A 23,939-nucleotide genomic window follows, 5' to 3' on the forward strand; every position below is an offset into this window, starting at 1 on the left:
TTAAAACCACTGTTAACATGATTGCATATTAAGATATCTAATTAACGGGAAGAAGGAAAAGGTGAAGTAGTTGAGGGTAGCAGTGTGAGGTGCATGAATGGCCATTCAGGAAACACAGAAGCCAAAGCATGGATGTTTGTCTGTGGAGCATCTACAGTATTTTCTGTTTCACTATTGAAATGGCCAAATCTCCTGCATTGGGATCATGCTAAGTAGCCCAGATGCTTGCATTCAAAGTATTTGTTGACAGATTTAGTGGCTGAACAAAGTCAGACTTCTTAACATGTGCACTGCTTCTGTCTGGTCTCTGGAGGTTCCTCTTTGGACAATGATGTATCTAACTCCCCTTCGAGGTCAGCTGGACTGAGTCCAGACCATCACCTGCAATCAATAGTGTGGGTAAAGCAGGCCCAACTGAACGCATGTGAGGGCAAAGACTCCACTCAGAAGCCCACTGTGGGAAAAAAAAAGGCTTGCATGGCCCATTGGCTTGCTAAAACCAAACCACGGGAAGGTTTGGACGCCTGACACACTGGTGTCTTTAGGAGAGAGGTGGAAAGGTGGTGAAAAGAGTGTGGTTTTGAAGAAATAATCAAAAATATTTTTAAGAGGAAGCAAAACCAAAATACACCTCAAACAATCAAACACTGCCTTGTGATAAGTAGCACCTGACAGCGAGGGTCTATTTGTTGCAGTGGGCCACATGAAGACACATCAAGCAAGCACACAATGAGAGAGCAAATGGGTGTTTATTGAGGTGAAGAAGGCTGTATTTGTAGGGATGCGAGTAATTATTTCACTTCTAAGAGTCATTATTGGCCCTGCCTGCTGTACTGTCAGCAGCTAAGAACCTTACATCTACATGCGGAGCACCAGTGTAACGTTCCACTGTGGGAATCTAACATGTGCTTCCCTCAAATTGCTCTCCTATCATGATTATCAGACCAGGGATCCAAATAAGTGCGAGCATCTCCTCCATCTCATGCAAATAGGTAACAAGACAAAACATGGTTGAAAATGATTTCAATTTTATTGAAGACCCTGAAAATAATGCTGAAAAATTCAACCTTGTTTTCTTTAAAAACATATGGATTTTTCAACGACATACATTATGTATATTATTAAGTTTTATGTTTTTTTCATGTATGCCTTTATTTTGCCTTCAGTAGAGAGGTGACAGGAAATTAGAGAAGAGAGCAAAGGGAGAATGTGCGACAAATATCCCTAGCTGGACTGGGGACATTATGATTTCATGGTCACCATCATGAACTGATAGTCTCCTAAACAGGTATGTTCAATGTCTATAGAAAATACTGCATCCAGATATACTCAAAATAAACTCAAATCCTGTCAAAAATGTCCCTGTTGACTCTATTTCCACCTTCTTCCTGTCTAAAATAAGATAGAAATGTTTTTTTTGTTTGTTGTTTCTGTCTGTGTTTTTTTAAAGAAAGAAAAAAGAAAGATAGAAAAGGTCAGTGGCTTACCAACCCTTCATTAAGAGAAAAAAAATCCTACTAAGCAATTTGAAATTAATCGATACAACCATACCGCATCTGTCTTGCTCACTCTCTCTCTCACACACACACACACACACACACACACACACACACACACACACACACGCACCTTTTCCTGCAAAGAATGTGACATAGAAAAACTAACCCATTTATCCAATATAGACTGTTGTTGCTTCTGCCCAAAAAGGCATGGTGTATTTTTTATTTTTAACTCTCAGCTGCCGACAGAGCTGCGAATCCTTCCTCAATCAAGACCTTCAAGTGCCACGCTGCAGACTCCACCACTGAAGACAGTGATGCCTGGGACACAGAGGCTGGGGAACATGGCAGATGCTCTGCTGTGTATGTGTTTGTGTGTACATTTATGTGAACTCCTACTGTAAGTGGGATTTGAAGAATTGGCACAGTCATCTGAGCAGCGCTCCGCATCTCTCACAAACAAATGAAGGCCCAGAGCCTCAAAGTGAGATTGATACCTCTTTCTGAACTTCACAGGGAATATTCTGAATATGAGGAGGGGTTCCTCAATCCCAGGGGATCTAAAGGGCGCCTTCTCTCTCCTCTTTTTTTACACACCTACACGCCAACAATAACAGGAAAAAATGGTCTGGGTACATCTTTTGTGTTCATCAATATTCACTCATTCATCGTGTGTTCTGGCAGCTGAAATGTCGACAAGCACAGCACAATGGATGGGCCAGAAATCCACTTTGTCTGAAATTGAGTTTGGAATTAAAATAGAACAAGCCCCAATTTTTCTGGACCGGAGGCAGAGCCATACATTTCACTTAGCGACTGAAAACTTTTCAATTTGTGAGGCGGGTCTTCAACAGAACCCGGCCATTAAATAGGTCAAGGATGGATGTACCCAGGCAACATGTTCTCTGAGTCAGACAAAGAAAGTTGGGAGCACGTTTGCAAAACATCATTTGTTTCACACAGAGGTAAATCCATGCAACTAGGGGGTTATACACATAAGCAATTAACGGACTGAACAGATGTATGAGTTAGGGGTTTCTAAAGCGACAGTAAACGTTGTGCAGGAATAACAGCTAACTCCTTTCTAAGCTGGCTAGCTTTGACCGGAAAGATTATTAAAAACGGAAAATCAAAATGCAACTACACATATTTCCAGTAAAGTGTGTAGTCACATGAAACAGATCCGTGGGTGGGATTCATCACAGCCAAATACAACGATTATCACCACACGGTGACTTTGACAAAGCTGGCCCTGACTTGACTCACTGACCTGGTCCTGCATGGGTCACAAACTAAGAAAAAGTTTACGACATTGAGGCAGCAAACCTCTGAATATGTCTCTGTTAAAATCTGTCTCTGGACAATGTGGTCACATCTGCGAGGATCAATACAACAAGCTGATATATTTTTAATCATGTGCAATTGATGCTGTCTGTCATTCCCATGATGGATGCACATAGCTACACAAAGCACATGTCCACACATGGGGTCAGTGATTTCTACAGTTTCAATATTAATTAGTCTCAATTATTTTGTTTTTTTGGCTGTGATTTTAATCACAATTGTTACATTTTCTGTTTTTAATAAAGTGTGACAAGTAATTTTAAATAACTGTGCCTATTGTTAATGATATTCATCCTTTCAAACATGTACATGTTATATTATTTCTCTTTATTTGGAGCTTTATCTTTTGTATTTATATTTGTAGACATACTGTATATGCTTTATGAACACCTTCATAACATTGAGAACATGTACTACTGAAACTAATCCCCTTTTGCCCCATTTTAATCCCACCCTCCCAAAGCCACTTCATAATGATCTCCCCCTGAAAGGTAAATCAATTATATAACGACGACAAAAGAACCGTTTTGTTATAAAATGGTAATTAGTTTGGGTCCTGACCTCCCTCTTGGCACCTCGACTCCCCCAGCTGAGGACCGGGGCAGGTCCGCAGTCCACACTTAACGACAGGCAGGCGTAACACACTGGCTGAGCATTGTGGGGCCTTTGTCTTCATTCAGGGGGAGATGAAGTTCTCGCCGCCACGTTTATCAATCATGGAGGGGCTCCAGCTGTTCCACGGGCTTCAGCCTGGTTTCAACAGCCGGTCTAACAAATTGTCTGTGAATAGTAAGGAAAAGGGACCCCCACCACACACACAAACCCCATCATGCACACACAAACAATATTAGCATCAACGTACATGCACAGCCATATACTAATGCACAGAGCAGCATCACATGCTCACTGCCACGCCATCACAAATTCATACAAAAGCTTTCATCGCACATGCAGATGCATCAAAATACGCAATGCCTCCTATTGTTCACGTCTTGTGACAAATGTTTCTCTACAGCCTTTTCCCAGGCACGACCAACCCTGCCGTCTGCTCGGTGCAATTACAAGATGGATTAACAGCTCTTTCTAACGCTGTCATCATCACCTTGCATGCCTTGGAGGAATCTGAGGATGCTGCATTCCTGGATGAGAATCACGTCCAATTACAGCTTAATGAATGAAGGAGAGACATATACAACAGAACAAATCAGGCATACTGAAGCCACTCTGAGAAAAAACTTGCAGTGTAGTTTTTCTGTCTGTTAACTAGCCAGCAAAAACAAATCCTTAACGCAAAGTAGGCTCTCACTAAATGAAAAGTTACATGTGTCAAAAATATAGATAAATGAACATTTGAATTAGCTGTTCTCCAAGGTCAAATAGTGATTGCTTTGTTATACTCACATGCCACGGTGTCAAAGCGATCTGCACTCTCACTTTTTCATCATATTCTGCACATCAACAAAATAGCACGAGAATGAAGTGAAAGAGACAAAGAGAGAGAGAGAGAAGAAAGAAGGAGAATGAGAGAGGGATACAAATTGATCGTTTGGTGGCTAGATCAGTCATAGTCATCCTGGGTGGATGGATGAATGTCTTTGATGGCCACTGCAGGTTCAGGCAGGGAGAGTGTCTGAAAACAAGAGAAATTGGTTTGGGCCCTCGGGAGGGGAATCAATGTGTGAGGGGCATGTAAGTGCTGCAGTGTTGTTTTGTGCAGGGCTATGGGGGTTGGCCAAAGTTTGAGGGGTCCTGAATGTGACAGCTGAATTCTCTTTTGAAATGTCCATGTTTTGTTTGCCTCTTTACAAAGACAAACTTTCTCAGTTGAAATGTGAATAATTTTAGGGTCAGTTTCTAAATGTATAGTTGAAATGTATAAAATCAGATTCATGGCATTTAGACATCCAAATTATATATCAAAATATTAAGCTGAAGGATGAACATCTTGATGTTGTATTCACAATCAAGCCAAGATTGGGTCAAGGCCACTTGTTGTTTATCTTGTTGTATATCTATAGCACCTTATTGTTAAAGTCTATATGGGAAAGGCCTTTAATTCCTCTCACACAAAACTGAAATAGGCTAATATGAAACAGTTTATTTATTTCAAAAAGAATATTACTATTAAAAATAATTTTTTTCATTTTAAATGATCAAATAATATCAAATACATGTCATTCATTTGATCTAGCTCCAACAGATGGCGTATCCATTTTTGTTTTGAAGGCAGCAACGTAATGAAAAAAACAACATGGTGCAGGATGACAAAAGTGTGGCAGAAGTTAGCAGACCGAGAACAACGGACTTCACATGAAAGGATTCACAACTTGGATTAATTTTTATGAAAAGATGTTTTGATTCTTTTGATTGGTGGACCCTCACAGACTTAAGGAATAATAATCAAGGAAGGGACACATGCAGACTTAACAAACACTTCAAAGGTAATGGGAGTCGGCACTTTTTAAAAAAATGCTTCCACACATTACTTCTCAGATGGTTTGTTGTCATGATTATCTGCTCAGCACGGCTCACTAGTTTCCACCATTTTGCTTTAACAATGAAGACAACAATTTCCAAGGCATGACCTGTTGGGCTTGTACAGAGTTTTGAATTCAGTTAGATAATAGCCTTGATAGCTGAGTGCACAAATAAGGACAACTTGACCTAACCTCTTAAGAATCCGGTTTTAAGGTCATAATCACTCACTATAAACTTTATGTGACCCATGGTACAGTTGTTTCCTATAATTTTCATTGTCTGTATTCGTGACAAAATGCATTTCTAATGTATATTTAAATATACCAAATGGCTATTCAAGTAAAACATAGACATTGGAGTTAACTTTTACTCTCACCATCCTCCTCTGACACCTGCTGTCCAGCAGGCCTGAGGAGGTCAGCAGCTGGCCCAGTCACCATATTTCATTTTTTCTTTTATGGAAAATCTTTCAGCTCCAAATGACGTCCCTTCATCTCCTTTGGGTTGCAGGGCTTCAGTTTTTAATCTTTGACCAGAGGTAGTGGGCGGGGAGGTGGCGAGGCAGGTGGCTTAGGCACTTGAGGGAGTGTTGCACTGAGAGTGAAAGAGCCAAAATATAATCTATCTGTGGGAAGTGCCACTGTACTCGCAGGGTTTTTCACGCAAATGGCAGCCACTCTCTCATTCACGGTGGCAGTAATAGAGTTTTATTAACTGATTAGTCTCTATTTTCAGGGTGGAAACAAGAATCAAAATCTCATACTAGTTAATGGGGCCATTGTGACTTGAATAGTTATATCTGCTGGATTATGATTTTTCTGCCAGATAGTCTCTTTGAACAATGATGCAACAGACTGTCAAGTCGACTGTGCTCTGGTAATGAGTCATATGACAACTCCTGGGGTTTCTCCTAACTATCCAGGCAAATGTCAGCAGTCTACCCCCCATTCCATTTGATGACCTATTAAATATTATGAGGGCCCCCTCCTGTGTGCACTGTAGTCTCACTCATATCAAGATGGTGTTTAATGCCCATGAGACAAACAACAGACAGATTAAAGCTATTATACCCTGCTGCACTCCCACATTCACCCTCTACAAAGTAGAGTTGTGATGAGTTGTTTAATAGTTTTGTGGCTTAAAACCAGTTTATGCAGTAAAGCACAATGTTGGGTTATAAACGACACCTGAGAATTTATAGTACAGTGATCTTTCAAAACAAAAGGAGACTTACTGACCTCTGCAGCAGCTCAATCTCACAGCCGGCGTGTCACACTTAGAGGACTTACCTCCCTCTGATCCAGTAGTTGTTATTAATAAAGCTACTGAAACCTAATCAACTTCAAATACTGCTTGTCAGAATGACATTATATTAAGACAAATGATGATTTTATTCTCAGCCAAATGACAGACTTCAAATTCTTTCGAACGTGGTCATTTTCTGGCTTGTGAGTCAAGTATAAGGATCTAATTATATGATGATCTGAGCAAAAATAACTTTCATTTTCAAGAATAATGGGAAAGAAATGTTATAGATTAATGACACTATTTATCTTTTTTAAATTTCTGTCTTTCTCTTGTGATGGCAGCTCTCTCCAAGGAAAATATTCATAAAATGAAATTGAAGTCATAACTTAATAGGTTATTAAAATTTTTGAATGCATATCACTTTTCCTTTTGCGGCGTTGTAAATTTAAATTGAAGTTTGGGGCGTTCGGAGACACCGGCAGGAGTTTTTTTATGGTGACACAAGAGAGGGAGGACATGTATCTCTGTCAGTGGGGTATTTGCTATTCTAATTTTATGGCAGACCAGATTATCAGGCAAGGATGTCAGTGTATGTAGGCAGACTGCTGACAACACCTCAGCCATGTGTTTCCATTAGAGAGAGCCAGCGTCCAGGGGTTTGTTCCCTCTATTATTTTCTATTTCTGTCTTTTATCTTGATTTAAAGTGAGACTTTCTGCATTTTCCTCTCCTGTCACTTCCCGCCCTTTCTCACCTCCACCCCTCGCGCTTAGACTCTCATTCTCTTTCCCTCCCTCCATCTGCTTTTCTCTGTATCCTTACTCCCCTTTCTGTCTCTCATTGCTCCTTAAGGGGGGCTGAGGTCTCAGCAGAGACAGAGGAGACAGAGAGAGGCACTACACAAATCCCAGGGGGTCGAGGTATAGAGCGAGTGAAGGTGGAACACCTATCTTTAGCCTACTTTCTATGTATGGACACAGTGCCAAAGAAGGTAAGATGTATGGAGGTGATTGAAAGGGGTGGGGGGGGGGTGGGGTGGGGGGGGGGGGGGGGGGGGGGGGGGGGGGGGGGGGGGGGGGGGGGGGGGTGGAGAACAAGGCTTCTGAGAAGTTGTGTCTGGGGGTAATGTTGCAGACAGAGAATGCGGTTGGTTGTTAAATCATGAATAAGACAGTTTTAAGACACCTAACAACACTAAATCCTCTAGTGAGACTATACCAGAAGACAGGGTGAAAATGATTCTTTCAGGGTGATCATTTTAAATTCTAGGATATTAAACAATTAATAGAATTTAACAGAAACTCAAACCTTAAATTTCCTCATTGATGAACCGGGTCATCTCATCTCGTCTACACTGGTAAACCCTAGGGCTGGTATCAAATGTACTGTAATATAATTACGGTGACAAAACAATACATGAATTGTGGTATTGATACCACATTCTTAAGGTTACTTAAAACATCATCAGTGATGAGAAGTACTATGTGTTCGCTAGACACACATACAGTATTGCACAGTATAGTAGGAATATGGTTATAAAAAAAGAATGGTGAAAGGCAGTGGCTAAATGAAATGGCAAGAAACTATGACAAGGTACTAAAAAAAGGATAAAACTGGTAAAAGCTTGTGTTAAACGGCCGGCTCCCGACCCCGCCTGCCAACTCAGGCCGTCCACAAATGAGATGTCTCTGGGAGCTGGTGAACTTATTTTAGAGAGGAATAAAGCTACACAAGCACAGCCCCTGTTTATGTAAGGCGGTAATGTGTTTCAGATTACAGACGGTTGTATGGAAATTCTTGTGGCTAGACTGGACTTTTCACTGCTGGATTGCAGGGGAACAGGCCTACGAGGCATTTCTAAAAAAGCTTTCTATGAATCTATTACTTCAGGGGAGAGACTCTTTTTTTTTTTTTTCTTCATGATTAGCAAGAAATCTCCTGGGAATGTCATTCTGAGGCACAGAAGAATTACTTTAAATAAGGTTTTCATGAGGTTTTGACTACTGACACATAAAAGAAGCATACTTACGAGTGCAATTGGCCTACCATCTACCTCAGATCCTGCAACTTAAGCCAATGTAACTGACATTTCACTCCTTCACTGCTGGTCTAGACAAGGGCAAGACCTACTGGGCAAATGAGCAGGAAGCCAACAGGAAAGCACTGTCTATCTTAGCGTTCATCTATAAATATTTCTTTTCCAGTCACTGACCACTGCTGAATGGAAAAAACTTTAATAAGCGGGTTGTGATTAAATATTCTTAGAGGCATTTGCTGAAGTGTATCACACATTTTCATCTTTGCAGCAGAGGATGAACATGTCGTCCAGAACTGTGTGTTCTGCATGTGGACTTTGGTTTTATTGCAGAGGAATGAACAAAAGCGTGAACAAAGCAAATGTTTAAGATCTAGCTAAGGGCTAAAAATGTTTCTATGTCCAATGCCAATACTTTTTAAAAAGGAGCCTATACATGTGGTGGGACATAAAAGAGTTTCCGTTATCACCTGTGCTTTCACTGAGAAGAAAGACAGGCTTATCTACTGAAACATATCTTTTATCTAGGAATACAAAGTCTGACCCTTGACCGTTCTCTCCCTGGCGAGCCTTACTCTACCTGAGTCACATAGGTATTGTGATCATTGTTATTCTGCATGAGAAAGAGAGAACGATTCGGGTTGTCCACCTTTTATGCACCACACCTCTTCTAGTTTACCTGCTGGTAAAACAAGAGAACCATTGTTCCTTAAACAGCAGATAAAAATAACATGCTAAATAATTTCCTGGTCAAAACCAGGAAACACCAGAAACAGTGGCAACTTCAAAGGCTTGTATTTGAGCTATGCAACTCTTCAGAGCATATGTCCATGCTACCTAAAAATGAAATACACACAACTTTGAATCCCAAATACACGTGCCGGTCTAGTGTCTGCACATAAGATTCCAAACGTAGCTAGGAAGAGGTGCTGCAGGAAACAATGAAATGTGAGGAGCAAAGGCAAGGGGAAATGCCAGCTTTCCTGCCTCATTGGCCTGCTCTATATTATTGGAGACTTCCTGTTCAAGTCCTCTCTAACTCCCCGTAGCTGGGTTTAAAGGTCAAATCACTCGGAGCAGTTCATACAGTTAAAAAAAACAGGAGCTTTCAGAATTTCAGCACAATATTTTCACTTATTCGGACATAATTTTCTATAGATATAAATCTTGAAATTGATTATCTCTAGCCCATTTGAAAAAAACAATGAATGTGTAGTCCTGAGCTAAGAATTCGTAGTCTCTGGTTAAACACATTTGTACCTGATAGCGGTGCATACCAGATCCGGGCAATTCGGTCTGTGTTATTTATTAAGCTGACTTTCAAATAGCGCACATACTTGGCCTCTGATTGTGTTTTGCTACAGGATATAAGCCGCACCCGATTAAAACAAACATCCAGTCCTGTGAACCTCAGACCGTGTCAAGTTATTTTTGACCAATTTTCATTCATCTGCACAAAAACTGTTAAAAAGGTAATTTTTCATTGTGTAATCCTTTTTAGTTTTTTTTTTTAAAGGAGGAATATCAGACAAAAGAAGAATAAAAAAAGTCCTTCCATAATTATTTGGGAAACACAAAGCAGTTTGGCAGGAATGTGTTTTTCCTGGGTTTCAAGGGACAGACAAAACAACGCTGCCTTATAAAGACATTTAGCTGCAGTAAAACTGTGCCTGGCTGGTGGGATACACACACATACTGTAAGCTTACAGGACCATATGCAGGGAGCCTTTGCTCACTACTGCAAGTTTAAAGTAGCTTCCTGTAATTACCATTTATTTCATTTAGACAGGTTAAGATAGATAGTACCAGGGGATCTATGGTCAAGCACTCAAAGTGTCCATCCAGCTGAGGAGCTTTTGAGAAAGACACTCAATCCCTGTCATTTGTTGGGGAACTCTTCTTTAGCTACAGTGTGACTGACTTGTGGCATCCCTATGGACATCAAGTAAATATCAATCTAAAAAAGGAGAGAGCAATCACAGTTAAAAAACAAAGAATCCTTCAGTTTGTAATCCGCTGTATTTTTCCGTCATTTTTAATCACATATCAGTTGATTCTACTACATATACACACACACACTGATACAACGGGCTGTGTCGCACAGTTTTGGTCTAAGAAGCCTTATCTGCTGACTGACCAAATCAGGCAAAATTCCCAAGACCCTTCAGGAATATGGCTTGAACTTTTATCCTACGAGACATCTCTACAAGAGACTGGGCATCTGCTGGGCTCTATTTAGAGACTGGGAGGCTCTCTGGAAAAGGCCACACAGTTCAACCTTAATTCAAACAAAGTAAATATCAACTTGAACAACCATGTCCTGCCAGGCTGAGTGGAAACGAGCAGACTTTTCCCAAATATGCCGCACATGCAGCCACTTGGGGACCTGATTACCTCCTCAACATGGCAAGCATTTATTGACTCAAGTAGAAATCCCCTGCATAGCAGTGTAATTCAGTTGGTGTCCAGTCAAACTCGGGTAAATGAAGGCTGGAGGTACACCAAAGCTCGGCTTTTGACCTACTTCAAATAAAAATGTTTGGGGGTTTTCAGAAGTTCTGGAGGAGTGAACAATGTGCTTCTCAATGGGAGAGGTGAAGCACGCACAAAAGCCTCTTCCGGTACATGTAAAACAGTTCAAATAAATTAATTTTGTTAAGTGGGTCTAGAGCTGAGCTTTGGTGTGCAGCACATTATAACTGTGAGGCTCAGTTCCCACATGTAGCATAAAATACACCAAGGAGAGATGTGCAGATGTGCTCCAGACCTACTTAGTTTTGGATAACTGTACCAGGAAAAATGGAGACCATTAGATGCCTCATGCCCTCTGGATCCCTCCTAAAAGTGGTCCACTTCCACTCAGGCAAACACACTCACACATGCATGCATGCTCGGACTAACGGAAAAGGAGCAAAAAGGAAGCACTCCTGGCTGGTCACACCCTCTACAAATAACAGTCTGCACACGCCATCTCCGGACCAATCTGTCTAGCTGGAGGGAAAGCAAACAGAAAATGGGAGGGAGATGGGAAAATGAGGCCGGGGGCTGTCTGTTTGCTCTCAGGTCTTCTTGCCTGGCTGCCAGGGCTACTGTACACGCAACCGCAGCTTATCGAATTTAAGAGGTATGGCTATAAAAACACTGTCAACCAGAGCTGCCTTATTCTCAGTGAAACATGCACACTTGTCTCTCCTCAGACATTTTCAGCTTCAATTTTAATTGGATGTACACATTCAAGTTTAGGGCTGCACCTAATGACTTCTAATGGTTACTTTCATTGTCAGTGAAGCTACTGATTATTTTCTCAATTAATCGAATATCTGTGTTGTGTGAAAAATGGCCATCACAGTTCCCCTCTAGTCCAAGGTAATCAGCAAATGTCTTGTTTAGCCCAACCAACAGCCTAAAACAAAAAAGATATTCAATTTACTGTACTGTTAGACAAGGAGCAGCAAATTCTCACGGAAATATTTTGATGTGTGGCATCTTTGCTTGAAAATGACATTTCCTGATTTTGACTAGTTCATTTTGACTAGTTTTGTTTTAATACAACATTAAACACTACTGTGTTAGAGAATTTGGTTTGTTTTGTTAAATGAACATTCCTCAAAATTAAGGTACTGAAAAAAAGGATCATTGTGGCATCTGTACCAAAAGTTGGTTGAGCAACTCATCCATGAGCAAAGAAACATGTAAACCTAGTGATTTCCCCAAGTGTAAACAGAAAACTAAGGACACCTGTTAAATAGGGAAACATGTTAAAGGTGATGCAAACCAATGTATCTTTCAGTCTTTGAAGCTAATAATAATTAATATATATTGAGATTGAGAGGTCATTCTTGATTTTTAACTCAATTATGATCGAGCTTCCTGATTAAGATATATTCACAGGGATTTTTATTTATTATGAAATACAGCAACATCCCACATAAAGAACTAATAGTTTGAATAACTTGGAATAAGTTGTTTTGTAAAATACTGGTCCCTGTACTTTAGGGTCTGCATTAGTCTTGCTTATAAAAGCAAGTGATCAGTACGATCAGTCTTAATTTATCACCCTGATGGCAGAAAAGGAATCAAGCCCTTTTGTTGTTGAAGATATTCCTTCTTAAGGCCTGTAATAGAGCTGGAACTAATGGTTATTTGTATACTTGAATATTTTCACAATAATGGATTAGTTGTTTGGTCGAAATGTCCATCTGTGTTTCCCAAAGCCCAAGATGACATCCTTAAATGTCTTGTTTTGTCCGCAAACAAAATATATTCTGTTTACTGTCATAAATAAGTAAAGAAAACCACAAAATATTCCTATTTTAGTAATTAGAAAAAGACTGATTAATCGATCATCAAAATAGTTGGCAATTAATTTTATAGTTGACAATTGATTAATTGTTGCAACTCTGTAGCTCACTCTACTTCGCCATAGAAGGGAAACCATGCAGCCTATTAGCCAACAGGACAAAACTGCATCGTTAAGATCCTCCAAATATTTATTCTACAACCCATCGCTGGCACTGTGCCTAGAATATTCTACTGGGACTGACTTCTTGATAATTCATTTCATCACCCACAGCAGGCAGCATCGAGAAATTATAACAAATGAGATGATGTCTTGAGGACATTTCCCCTCTGAGGATCAATAGTCTTATATTATAGATTACTGATAAAGCATAGTAAGAACCTATAGAAAGTTATGACTAATTTAATAGTCCATCTTAAAACATCTTAAAATTAACCAACCATTCCAATTTGTGAACATCTGCAGACCTAGCAGCTAGATGACTAATACCAGCTCCTAAAAGACCTTTGACCTGTATGTAACATGCTATTCAGGGACATATTTTTGTTATCTACATCCTTAAATTTAATTCTGACAAGTTGTTTTCAGAGAATTTGTCAACTTGCACAATAGCACAATTTTAATGGTGTAATATTACACCATAACGTTTCCCTGTGATATCAGATAGGCAACTGTTCTATCACCTGCCAAAGATCCACTAACAAGGCAACTTTACTTTAACTTATTGCAGTCAAGGGAGTTTCTTACTGTGGAAAGCTACACTAATGATCTCCTTTTACAGTGTCCACAACCACCAAGCTCTGCTCAGCAACTCACAAAAAGCTCCCTGAAACTGACATCAGGGATCAGCTTACACTTTCATTACAGATGGCAGAGGTGAGGAAAGCCACAGCCCATTTGAAACGTAATATTAACCCACATTACTCTCTTCATTCACAAAGCATGCTTGACATCATGCTTGAAACTGAGCCACAGACAACACAGCTGATTAAAAAAAACCGGTCTGCACAAGAATCTGGACAAACTGCAGCTCGGGTGGATTCTCGCTTACCATTTCTTTTTAAAGAGAATTACTGGTTTGACCGAAACAAGTCTTCTAATGAATGCAGCCTCACACTAACAACACTAATATAAATGACTTACAGGTACAGTATTGTTGCTGCATTCAAGAGCTGCTCAAACATACAAGATTTCACACGCGAAGGTCAATATTCAAACACAGACAGGTGCAATTTGCATGCATGGCATGCGGGGCTGTTTGGTCAAGTTCTGCCTGTTAATATATTTTAAGCGGGGGCCAATGCTGAACATTTCAAGAGAAACTCTGAATGAGCAACAGGTAGCATCTGTTGAGGGGCTAAAAATTTAACAATTTCACACATTCCCGACTGAAATGACATATAAGATACTAAAGCTACCTAATGAGAGTCACGTTTTCCCTCAACCTTCATTCTCCTGAGTAAAAGTGCCTAACAAGTGGATTTACTGAGGTGAATGGCCGCTTACCTGAGTTTTAGGTTAGCCATGAACTCTTCCATAGACACATTGTCCAAAAGCACAAAATCTGCTTTTCCAAACTCCAGGCTCTCGTGCTCTGCCATGCTGATAAGTTATACCCTTCTCTTGCTGAATCTCGTGGGAAAATATTTTAACAACTTGCTGTGAAGAGCCGGCAGAAGGCGAACATTGGCGGGCTTCTCTAGTCACCTCCTCTCCTCAGTGGACAGCAGTGTAGTCGATGCGCATTTTCATTCGTGCGGTCAAAGTCAAACTGTAATTTCATTCATGTTTATTAAGGTCAAGAGACCTGTAGCTATAAAAAAGTGAATGTAAATGATGGTAAACGTGTGTTTTCCCTTTCAAATTTAACCTTATAGCTTTCCTATTAGAAATAGCAAATCATCCCTAAATGTCCTCATGTCCATACAAAGTTTCTTCTTTACGCCGAAATGTATCCTTATCCCTTTACACCGTGCGCCAGCTCGGTCCGTTTTCCTGGAGTTTCTCGCCTGTCGTCCTGACCGACCATCGACCAATGGGATTAAAGCCACCTCCTCAAAGCCCCGCCCTGCGGAGAGGTGTTGGTCAGGCTGGCCCTGTGTGTGCGCTGAAAAGCAAATACTTCTGAAGACCACAGCTCCACTGTTTCTGATACATATTTCAGCGATGACGGGGCCACCTCTAAGTTGTAAAACACTCGCAGGAAAAGAATAATGTTTTGGCCTGACTTTTATGATGCCCGCTGTTACCATAAAAGGAAAAATGAGGGCTCATTAGAATTTTCTCAATTGGATATGAATGAAAAGTACAGCTAAATATAGTGATACAGAGACTGCAGCATTCTGAAATCAACCCACTGACTTTGAACTATTATTAGTTGAAGTTTCAGGTGTAAAGCTTGTCCTTTGATCTGCCCATGCTAAGGAGCTGAACAGCAAGAACAGACTGCTACCTTGTTCAGTAGGGTTATACTGGTGTTAGTTCGCCATCTTGTGTAAGACAGAGGCAAGGGCCTGTTTTAGATAGAAAGGATTTAAAAATATATATAATGTCTCAGGAAAGAATAAAATATTAACATTTCACATTTTGACTGACCTGATAAAAACATATTTTATAATCACCATCATTTATTGACACTAGCAATACATCTGCAATGGTCTGGGGCTCCTTAATAATTTTACACCTATGCGTGCAGATCAATGTTAGATTAAAATAATGGTGGAATAAACACTTTTAATTTCTTTTTTATTTTAATCTTTACATGTAAGCATTAAGTCAGACATCATTTAGGCAATACTTAATAATTTAGCTGAAACAGTGCTTTACAGTTACAATGAATCCAGATATCACTGAAATATAAAATATAAAATATAAATGTTAAACAACTTGAATTAATGGCAAAGAGAGAGATTAAACTTTGTTTCAACAAAACCATGTTTATGTGAAATACAATTCCCATTCTTTCCAAGGATACATTATGAATATACAAAAAGTAATGTGATATAAAATAAAAAAAAATAAAAAAAAAGGTTTGCACATACATTATTTCATTTGTACAAGCAGTGAGCCCCCAAATGTGATGGTCATGGAGGCAGCATTGGCCCAAGACCTACCACAGTTGTGGGTGACATACACTTTAGCCCCTTTGCGGAGGAAGGTCATGTACGTAGACAAGTTACCAACAGTGGAAGGACGGGAAAGATGTGTGCGAGAGACAGCTACCCAGTAGTTGTTGACCACTAGCCACAGATCAGTCTTCAGACCAGTATTGGCTGTTTGAGTGGAGAAGAAGAACTGGTAGACTCCTTTCACCGGTGCACTGAACACTCCGGTTCTTCTGTCGAAGGCTCGGCCTACATTCACCAGCACCTTGCTGTACTTGATTTTGTTCACTTTACCATTGAGTTGGCCAGGGTAAGAAGCAAAGAAGTGGATCTTTCTGGAAGACACTGAAAGAAGGGGAGATATTATTGTTATTATTATTATTATTATTATTATTATTATTATTATTATTATTATTATTATTATGACAGATAATCAATGGTGAGGTGAGATGAAGCTCTTTGTGTTTTGCATTCATATTATATATCAGGGGCATGACACATTAGGGACTGTGTGAAAATTATTAATGTTGGGAGGCGTTAATGATTTTTTACAAGGCAACGTCATCTCCAGTGTAATTGATATTTTATTCGGACCCTCCCTTTTTCTTATAAAAAACACTCCAGCACCTCCCAATATCTCAAAATTATATAAAAATTTAGTTAGTACAATCATTTTCACCATTAGTAACTAAAATAAAATTCTAAATTTAAATATTTTTGATCTGACATTTGTGACTTAAAATGCCTGATTGTCTAACATACCCAAACTGATTAAATTATGTCGCTGTACATTTGACAAGGGAAGGCTAACGTAAAATATAGTGAGAAAATACTCTTAACTGTTCTCCCCCTAAAAAGTCAGATCCCCAACATTAGTATGTGAATGTGCCAAAAACCAAAATGATAACTTACTTCTTTTCTTTCCCTTACACCTCCAGTTAATCTTATCTCGACTCACACAGGACTGGTTTCTTGAGCATCGCCCACATACAAGTGTGTTGATATCTGAGAACAGACACATAGCATCATTGAGATTAACCTTTTATCAAAAGATGTGCAATCAAGACGAATTGTGAAACAGTGAGCTGGGACCTCAGATCTCTGAAGACATTTAGGAACAAAGTTGTGGGGAGATCCACCCTGGTTCTATTAGTCCTAGACACTGCCTTGTTCAAATTAAAATCATTCACACACTCGACTACTGAAAGACTAAACTACATGATGTGACATTGTGATAAATGTAGTTTGGGTGAGCCAAACCTACTACCACAACTTTGTACTTTGTCCCAAATCAGAAAACTACTGGCACTTTGTGTTGTAAAGTGGTGGGGACAAAAGGACTCAGATTAGGGGCGTGATGATACATTTTGGTCACGTGACGTGATGATGGAAAAATTGGAGCATTAAATACTCAATTTCCTACATTCTGGAGAAATGTTCTGCTCTAATTAACGGTGGAAATATTTTTATTTATATAAAGGGGAACAAAACAAAAAATTCAGCTGGCAGGTGAAAATTCATAAATATAAAAATATAACAGAATAGAATGCAGTAATCAGTAGCTTTTTTAGCTGAAGTTATTTTTTTGGACAATGCACATTTGTTTTGTCTATAATTGAATTGAATTGCATGTTTTCTTATTGTGCAAATAAACCTTTTTCAAAGCATTCTTATTTGTTATTTAACAATTCTTGGTGCAAGATATTTTTCAGAATATTTTTGACAAATGCTTTCAAAAAGTGATGGGGACAAATTCATCCATTTCAAAATGTGGTGGGGACGTGATCCCAGTGTTAATGACACTTACGACTAATGGTCTTAAACATTCTGCAATCTATACTAAACATATTGAACCCTGTATTACTCTTTTGGGGTATTTTAGAAATAATGTTTAAATTTAGGAAGACACACACAACTGCTCAACCATAAAAAACACATTCTCATGAAGGAAATCGAGACTCATAGTCACACTGTGGCTTAATGAACTGTTCACTGATTATTGTTATGTGTACTCCATGTACTTTCTGGAAATTATTTTTTCACTAAAACATATTTGGAACCAAAGGATGTATAAAAGTAAGGATCTAATTTTGGCCCCCACAAAAGAACACTTTTTTTTAAATAAACACTTTGGAAATTATTACTTTTATGTTACTAAGGCAGTGTATTCATGAAAATAAAATAAATTACTAAGACCAAATCTGTCTCCACTTCAAAGGTTTGAAAAATAATCAGAATTTTGAAAACCTTTTGATAAATTCATGTGCAAAAATTTGCACAATTAAAAAAATGTGCAAATGTACTGTTTGGGAATGACACCATCCTCACTTAATACCTGCACAGTAAGCCAGATCACAAGTTGACGGCTCAGTGAACTTGTAGACATAGTAGTTGCCACTACACTTCTTGACCTGGATGGGCGGGGAACGGAAAGCACAGCAGTTCTTCTTCCAGTGGCCACACACTCTGCGGGTAACGATGCCCTCCCTTCTCTTCGGATGAGGCCCTGCCAGCCACAGCGGGGAGTGGGTGCCACATTTGTTCACAGGGATACACCTCTCAGGCATCTGAAGACTCTTACCATTGTAGAAGAGGCGGTACCAGCCTTACAAAAACAGATATGTCATCATCATTAAAGTAAATGTATTTACATTTGCATAAATACATAAATCTAGCTACCTTTCCATTTGCTGCGGCGGTCACACTTCTTAATCTTGGTGGTAGTGTTGGTGGCACGCCAGACCTGGTCCAGGATTGTGTAGTGGAAGCAGGGGTCACGCTGCTTCCTTGAGTCTTCCTCAAAGAAAGGCAGGTTGTCTTCCTCATCATTTGAACCATAAGTTAGGATGTTTGTTCCTGCTCGAGAAGAGATTTTCCACCAAAATTAGATCTACAGAGTACAGCAGATTGCAACTCATAAAAAACTGAGAGAGGATGTTGTAGATTAATTTACTCCATATAAAGAATGTTGTTATTTCATCAACGCACCGACTTCCTTCTGAGCACTTTTCTGATGGCTCGTTATATGCATCTGTGAATGAGGAAAATTACATGTTCAGTAGTGATGCACAGCATGGAGACAGATTGTAAGGGCATTATATTGAGCCTACCTGAGTCAGAGCATTTTGTTGCTGCTTAAGTGTTGTTTGTTCACACCTTAGACTCTCCATCTCCTGCAATATTTTTAGCAAAGATTGACATGTTATTTAAACAGCCAGCAAAGTCTTACAGATTCATAATACTTAAGGATTAAGTTCAGATGTTGCAGAGGCAGGACTTTTGTATTTCTTGGAGACTAAATATCTTTAAATTAGATTTTTTTTGGGCAAAAAGTAAAGAAAGACTTTTTGTATTCTCTACCAGAATTACATAACTGGCATGGTACGGAAAGCTTTAAAACACGGTTAAATAATAAAGTAGGGAGATGAGATTTACCAAAGAATATAATTAAAAGGTTAAAGGAATGAATAAAATTAAAACTTTTGGTGGCTGGTAATACATTTAATTTGTGCGTGAGTGTATTGGGGAAACTTTGCACTCTTTATGTCTCTTTGAAAAATTTTTTCTATATTAATCTAATAATTCTTTGGTCTATAAAATGTTAGATTAAGTGAAAAATGTCACAATTTCCTTTAGTCCTTTGTGACTGATGTCATCAAATGTTTTCTTTTGTTTGAACAACAGGCCAAAACCCAAAGATGTTACAATTATGGACAGAAAATTCTAAGAAAAGCAGCAAATATTCACACTTTAGAAGCTGGAACCAGAGAATGTCTGGTACATTTCCTTGAAAATTACCAGAAACAATTATCAAAACAGTTCAATTTTCTGCCTAATGACTTAGCAGTTATTCAGCTGATCAGGTAACAGATACGGTTTCTCATATCACCTTGACCACAGCAGCCAGTTGCAAAGCCATAGGTTGATTTTCCATGCTCTGAATCTTCAGCTTAGTCTGCAGAGAAAGGAAATGTAACTACGTGTCAAACAAAACTTGAGTTTGTTACACGACTTTGTAAGTAATTGGTTTTAATATAATGTAATGTTCTATTCTCTTTCAGTTCAGTGTGACAGAAGCTCAGCACAGCTCTGTCTGTACTAACCAACATCTGGGAAAACGGGAAACTTTTGTTGCATAATGTATAAATTTGCCTTCTGGCCTCAAACAAAGCTCATACTCACAGAATTTTTGTTCCCCGGGCAGCAAACTGCACAAGCTGATAACGTTACAAACACAGCCACAGCTAAGACAACCATCTGGGGAAAACAACAGTTGCACAGTAATTATGTAAAAGATGACATTTATATGGTTTCTCACTCACTCACTGTGTAATCACATGGAATTACTATTTGTATTAATATCTACAATTTTTGGAGGAACATATAATTTATGTACAGATGCCTGGAGGTCTTTCCTTTTTTTGATCAAAGTCAAATACTGGGCATGAGGTTTGAATTATGAGAATAAAATAGATAGATACTGGTTACATGTATTAATGAGAACAATGTAATGTGAGACAGTGTTAACAGGAAAAATGAGCAAGGACTATGAAATAAATGCAGGCTATTCTATACAAAAAAGGAACAACTTTGATTAAATAAATCTAATTCAATAAATCTAGATAGTTAACTAAATAATGTTTGCTTCTACTTTGGATGTAACTATGATCAGATGTGGGTAACGAGTTTCCATTTACATGTACTCAAGTAATTTATTTTGAGTAAATTGTACTTGGGTAGTTTTAATGCTTCATACTTTTACTCTTATTTGAGTAGTTTTTTAAGAGAAAAATCAGTATTTTTACTTTTATCTTACTTTGCTTCCACATGACTCTGTTAGAGCAGAATAATGGCTAAAGCTACAGCATAGTATATGGCTTTCAAACAGCCCTAGCAGCTAATATTTAGGCTACAGATTAAAATTTGATGTGACGCCCTGGGATGACACCGTGTTGGTGCAGCAGGTTTCGGTTGGGAAGTCAGTAGGCTACGGCGGGCTGACACTGAGCTGACAGAGAGCAGTGTCTGTGGTGTTAATGTGTTTAATGATAAATAGCTAAACACAGTAGGCTATATCATGCTTAAAAACTCCTCCTGCTTTCTGTCTTGATTTAAATATTCAAGCTAACGGTGTACCAGCAGTCTGCATTTGCTCATTGGTGTAGCCTGATGAAGACAAACCAAATTATGCGCACACAAAAAGACTCTTATTTCATGTGGATTTATCTTTATTTCTTGAGTTACTCACAAAGTTACTCGCTACTCAAGCAAATTTTTAGGAAGTACTTTTGTACTCTTACTCAAGTAGTTATTTTGATGATCACTTTTACTTCCACTCAAGTACTTGGATTTGAAAAGTAACAGTACTTTCACTTGAGCACAGTTTTTGGCTACTCTACCCAACTATGCGTATGATAGATGTGGACTGATTAACTGTAGTGTTGGTTAATGAATTGCAATCCAGGTACATTGTAGAAATAACAAACAGCATGTTGACAGGCAAAATAATGTCACTTTTTTAGCTAGAAAAAACATGTGTTATTGCTTAATTCTTAGCAATAAAGACAAAAAAATTTGAACTTTATGCAGGTGTAATTTTATGTATGGTAGTTTTTATTGAATGGTTTTGTATTTAACTCGATTTTTTTAAATATAATTAATTGTTTGCACCATTTTTTGACAGTGGTATGCATATTCAGTTATGTGATTCATTCTCAGAAACATGAATTACAAGCATGGACAACAAAATTAGATGAGAATCACATTCAAAAAAAGCTCAATTTAGCAAACAACTTTCACTACAGGAAGACAATACAGGTGGTATCTGTGACATGAATGTAAATATACCTTAACTAGGGCATGTATGGAACAGTTCACATGATGGAGGCCATATAAGTGATAAAAGTAATAAAAATAAATCATAAACATGACAAATCATATTAAATATGTCTGACTAGCTTTTTCAGTATTCAAGATCTATATAAAAAGTGTGTATTTTATGCATGAAGAAATTTTCAAAGTGCTTACCTTTTCATATCAGGATGCTAGGAAACTCAACCACTGTCCAAAAATGACCTTATATACTCATCAGTGTGTGACACAGTAAAGCCCAAACAAAGGAGAAATTACAGACTTCAGTTTAACAGCATCTTTCCCACTGAGTTTAGGTGCTACTTTTCACAGACTAGTTGCAAATGTAGACATGAAATTAGTATAGCATTCGCAGTTTTTTGGTTTGTATGGTCAGCAGCGAGTGCTGTAAAACTGTAAAAGTAGTTCTTTTTTCAGTACAGTTACTCCACACTGACCACAGATAGATGAAGTGTGAAAACGGTCACACCAGCATTCATGGGTGCACTGCAGCTTATGATTAAAATTATGCTTAAATACTACAAGTGTACAAACCAGTGATGAGTAAATCAGATTTGTTAAATGTTAAACTACACTGTGATGTAGTACATATTATATACTTGGAGACAGTGATGACCTTTAAGATGGATGTGAAATTTCTGTTTACTGTTAATTAAATTGGAGGAACGATGAAGCTAGTATTAAAATTTCTTGAAAACAAAAAAATGTGATTTTACAGAAGAGCTATATTTTCTTTTAATGAACTTTTCTGTGAAATCCGAGATAAGACAGCTGCAAGGAGTATGTAATTGAATTCTTTCTTTTCTCACATACAGCAACTTCTGCTCACTTGAGAGATTAAATGTATGTGTATGTGTGCAAACTAATCTACCCAAGAAGTAGACGTTTCCACTAAACAGGCCACTAGAGGGTTACAGCAGCAACCCAACTTCCGCAGCATTACCCCATCATCATGATGATCCAGTTGTTTTCAGTAATTGAAAAGAAAACAGGATAGTCGTTCAGTGCTTCAGCATGGATTTCGTGACCAGACGACTGCCTGAAATTGGAGAAGAGGAAAACTGCAACAGTACATCACATGCTTCATTTCAGGAACTCGCAGCACTTGCAGGCATTGATTGACATGACATTCACGAAATAAACACTCCAGTGACAAAGCAGCCAGAGCACTCCAACTGCCATACTTCTGTGAAATCACAACCAGCTCTTCATGAAAATACTTGGTGTGGCAGCATGTAACTGCTGCCAGTTAAAGTGTTGACAGGCCACTTTCACATACACACATATACATGTGGATGGTGTCAGCAGCAAAGGCACTAGGACATAGGTCACTGAGGGATTTGACAACGCTGAGGCAGGTTGTTTATCCCCATACATCAGTGTAAGTGTAACCTTTGTTGTGTTTTAGTGGTTTTGTCTGACGTACCCACACAATACCAATATGATTTCCCTTCATCAACATCACCCATCCTGTATCAAATGATTCATTTGAAGTGATTTTAAAGTGGATGTAATTTAACACTACTGATTATATTAAAGTGGATATTGTCGTTGGTAAAGTTAGTAGGTCAAGGTTCCATTTGTACACCTACTTGAAGTGGCAGAAGAAAGATATTCTGTTTCCATAACTTTTAACTTTTTATTTCATTTATCCATTGCTTTCAGCTATTTCCAATGATTCAGTTACTATGTCTGACATTAATTGATGTATTTCAACCATTTATCATTTAGTTTTAGCTAAGGAGTTTAACTGCTATCCATTACTTTATGTATGTCAACCATTATCCATCACTTTTAGCTAACTATTTAACTGTTATCCACTTCTTTGAGCTCTATTAGAACCATTTCCCATTAACTTTAGCTGTCAACTGCTTTGCCAACTTGCTGACAATGGCCGCACTTTCAACCGAAACACCTGGTGTTTAGGTATGACAGGTGACTCGATATGTCATTACATATTAACATTACATTGTTCAAATTATAATTTCTATTTTTTATTAGCTGAATCTTCCATCTTGAATCTTTCCACATACCCCTTCGCACCTGCAGAACTATCCGCT

At 38.6% G+C, this 23,939-nt stretch overlaps 2 protein-coding genes across 2 annotated transcripts in view; both read right to left on the reverse strand.

Moving 5' to 3' along the window:
• myo1d (myosin 1D) overlaps positions 1–14,894 on the reverse strand; it is a 126,995-nt gene extending 112,101 nt beyond the window's left edge. Inside the window, exon 1 of the mRNA XM_046068806.1 lies at positions 14,411–14,894. Within this exon, the coding sequence (XP_045924762.1) occupies positions 14,411–14,505 (95 nt within the window). The 5' untranslated portion in view covers positions 14,506–14,894. The remainder of the gene's footprint in view (positions 1–14,410) is intronic.
• Positions 14,895–15,909: 1,015 nt separating this feature from the next.
• On the reverse strand, positions 15,910–20,270 carry LOC123983382. The gene is made up of 8 exons (XM_046069631.1): positions 20,191–20,270; positions 19,898–19,963; positions 19,119–19,181; positions 18,997–19,039; positions 18,688–18,864; positions 18,344–18,613; positions 16,921–17,013; positions 15,910–16,353 (listed from the first exon to the last, which is right to left on the reverse strand). The coding sequence occupies exons 1-8, from the start codon at positions 20,263–20,265 to the stop codon at positions 15,947–15,949; spliced, it is 1,194 nt and encodes a 397-aa protein (XP_045925587.1). The 5' UTR covers positions 20,266–20,270; the 3' UTR covers positions 15,910–15,946.
• Positions 20,271–23,939: the final 3,669 nt, after the last annotated feature.

The sequence above is a fragment of the Micropterus dolomieu genome, linkage group LG14, assembly GCF_021292245.1.
Source record: "Micropterus dolomieu isolate WLL.071019.BEF.003 ecotype Adirondacks linkage group LG14, ASM2129224v1, whole genome shotgun sequence".
In the NCBI taxonomy this organism is placed as follows: Eukaryota; Metazoa; Chordata; class Actinopteri; order Centrarchiformes; family Centrarchidae; genus Micropterus; species Micropterus dolomieu.

Coding starts and splice junctions, on each gene's coding strand:
- LOC123983382 (XM_046069631.1), bottom strand. CDS start 20,265: ATGGTTGTCTTAGCTGTGGCTGTGTTTGTAACGTTATCAGCTTGTGCA. Junction 18,865..18,996: donor AAGTGCTCAGAAGGAAGTCG/GTGCGTTGATGA, acceptor CTTCTCGAGCAG/GAACAAACATCCTAACTTAT. Junction 17,014..18,343: donor TGATCTGGCTTACTGTGCAG/GTATTAAGTGAG, acceptor GTCTGTTCTCAG/ATATCAACACACTTGTATGT.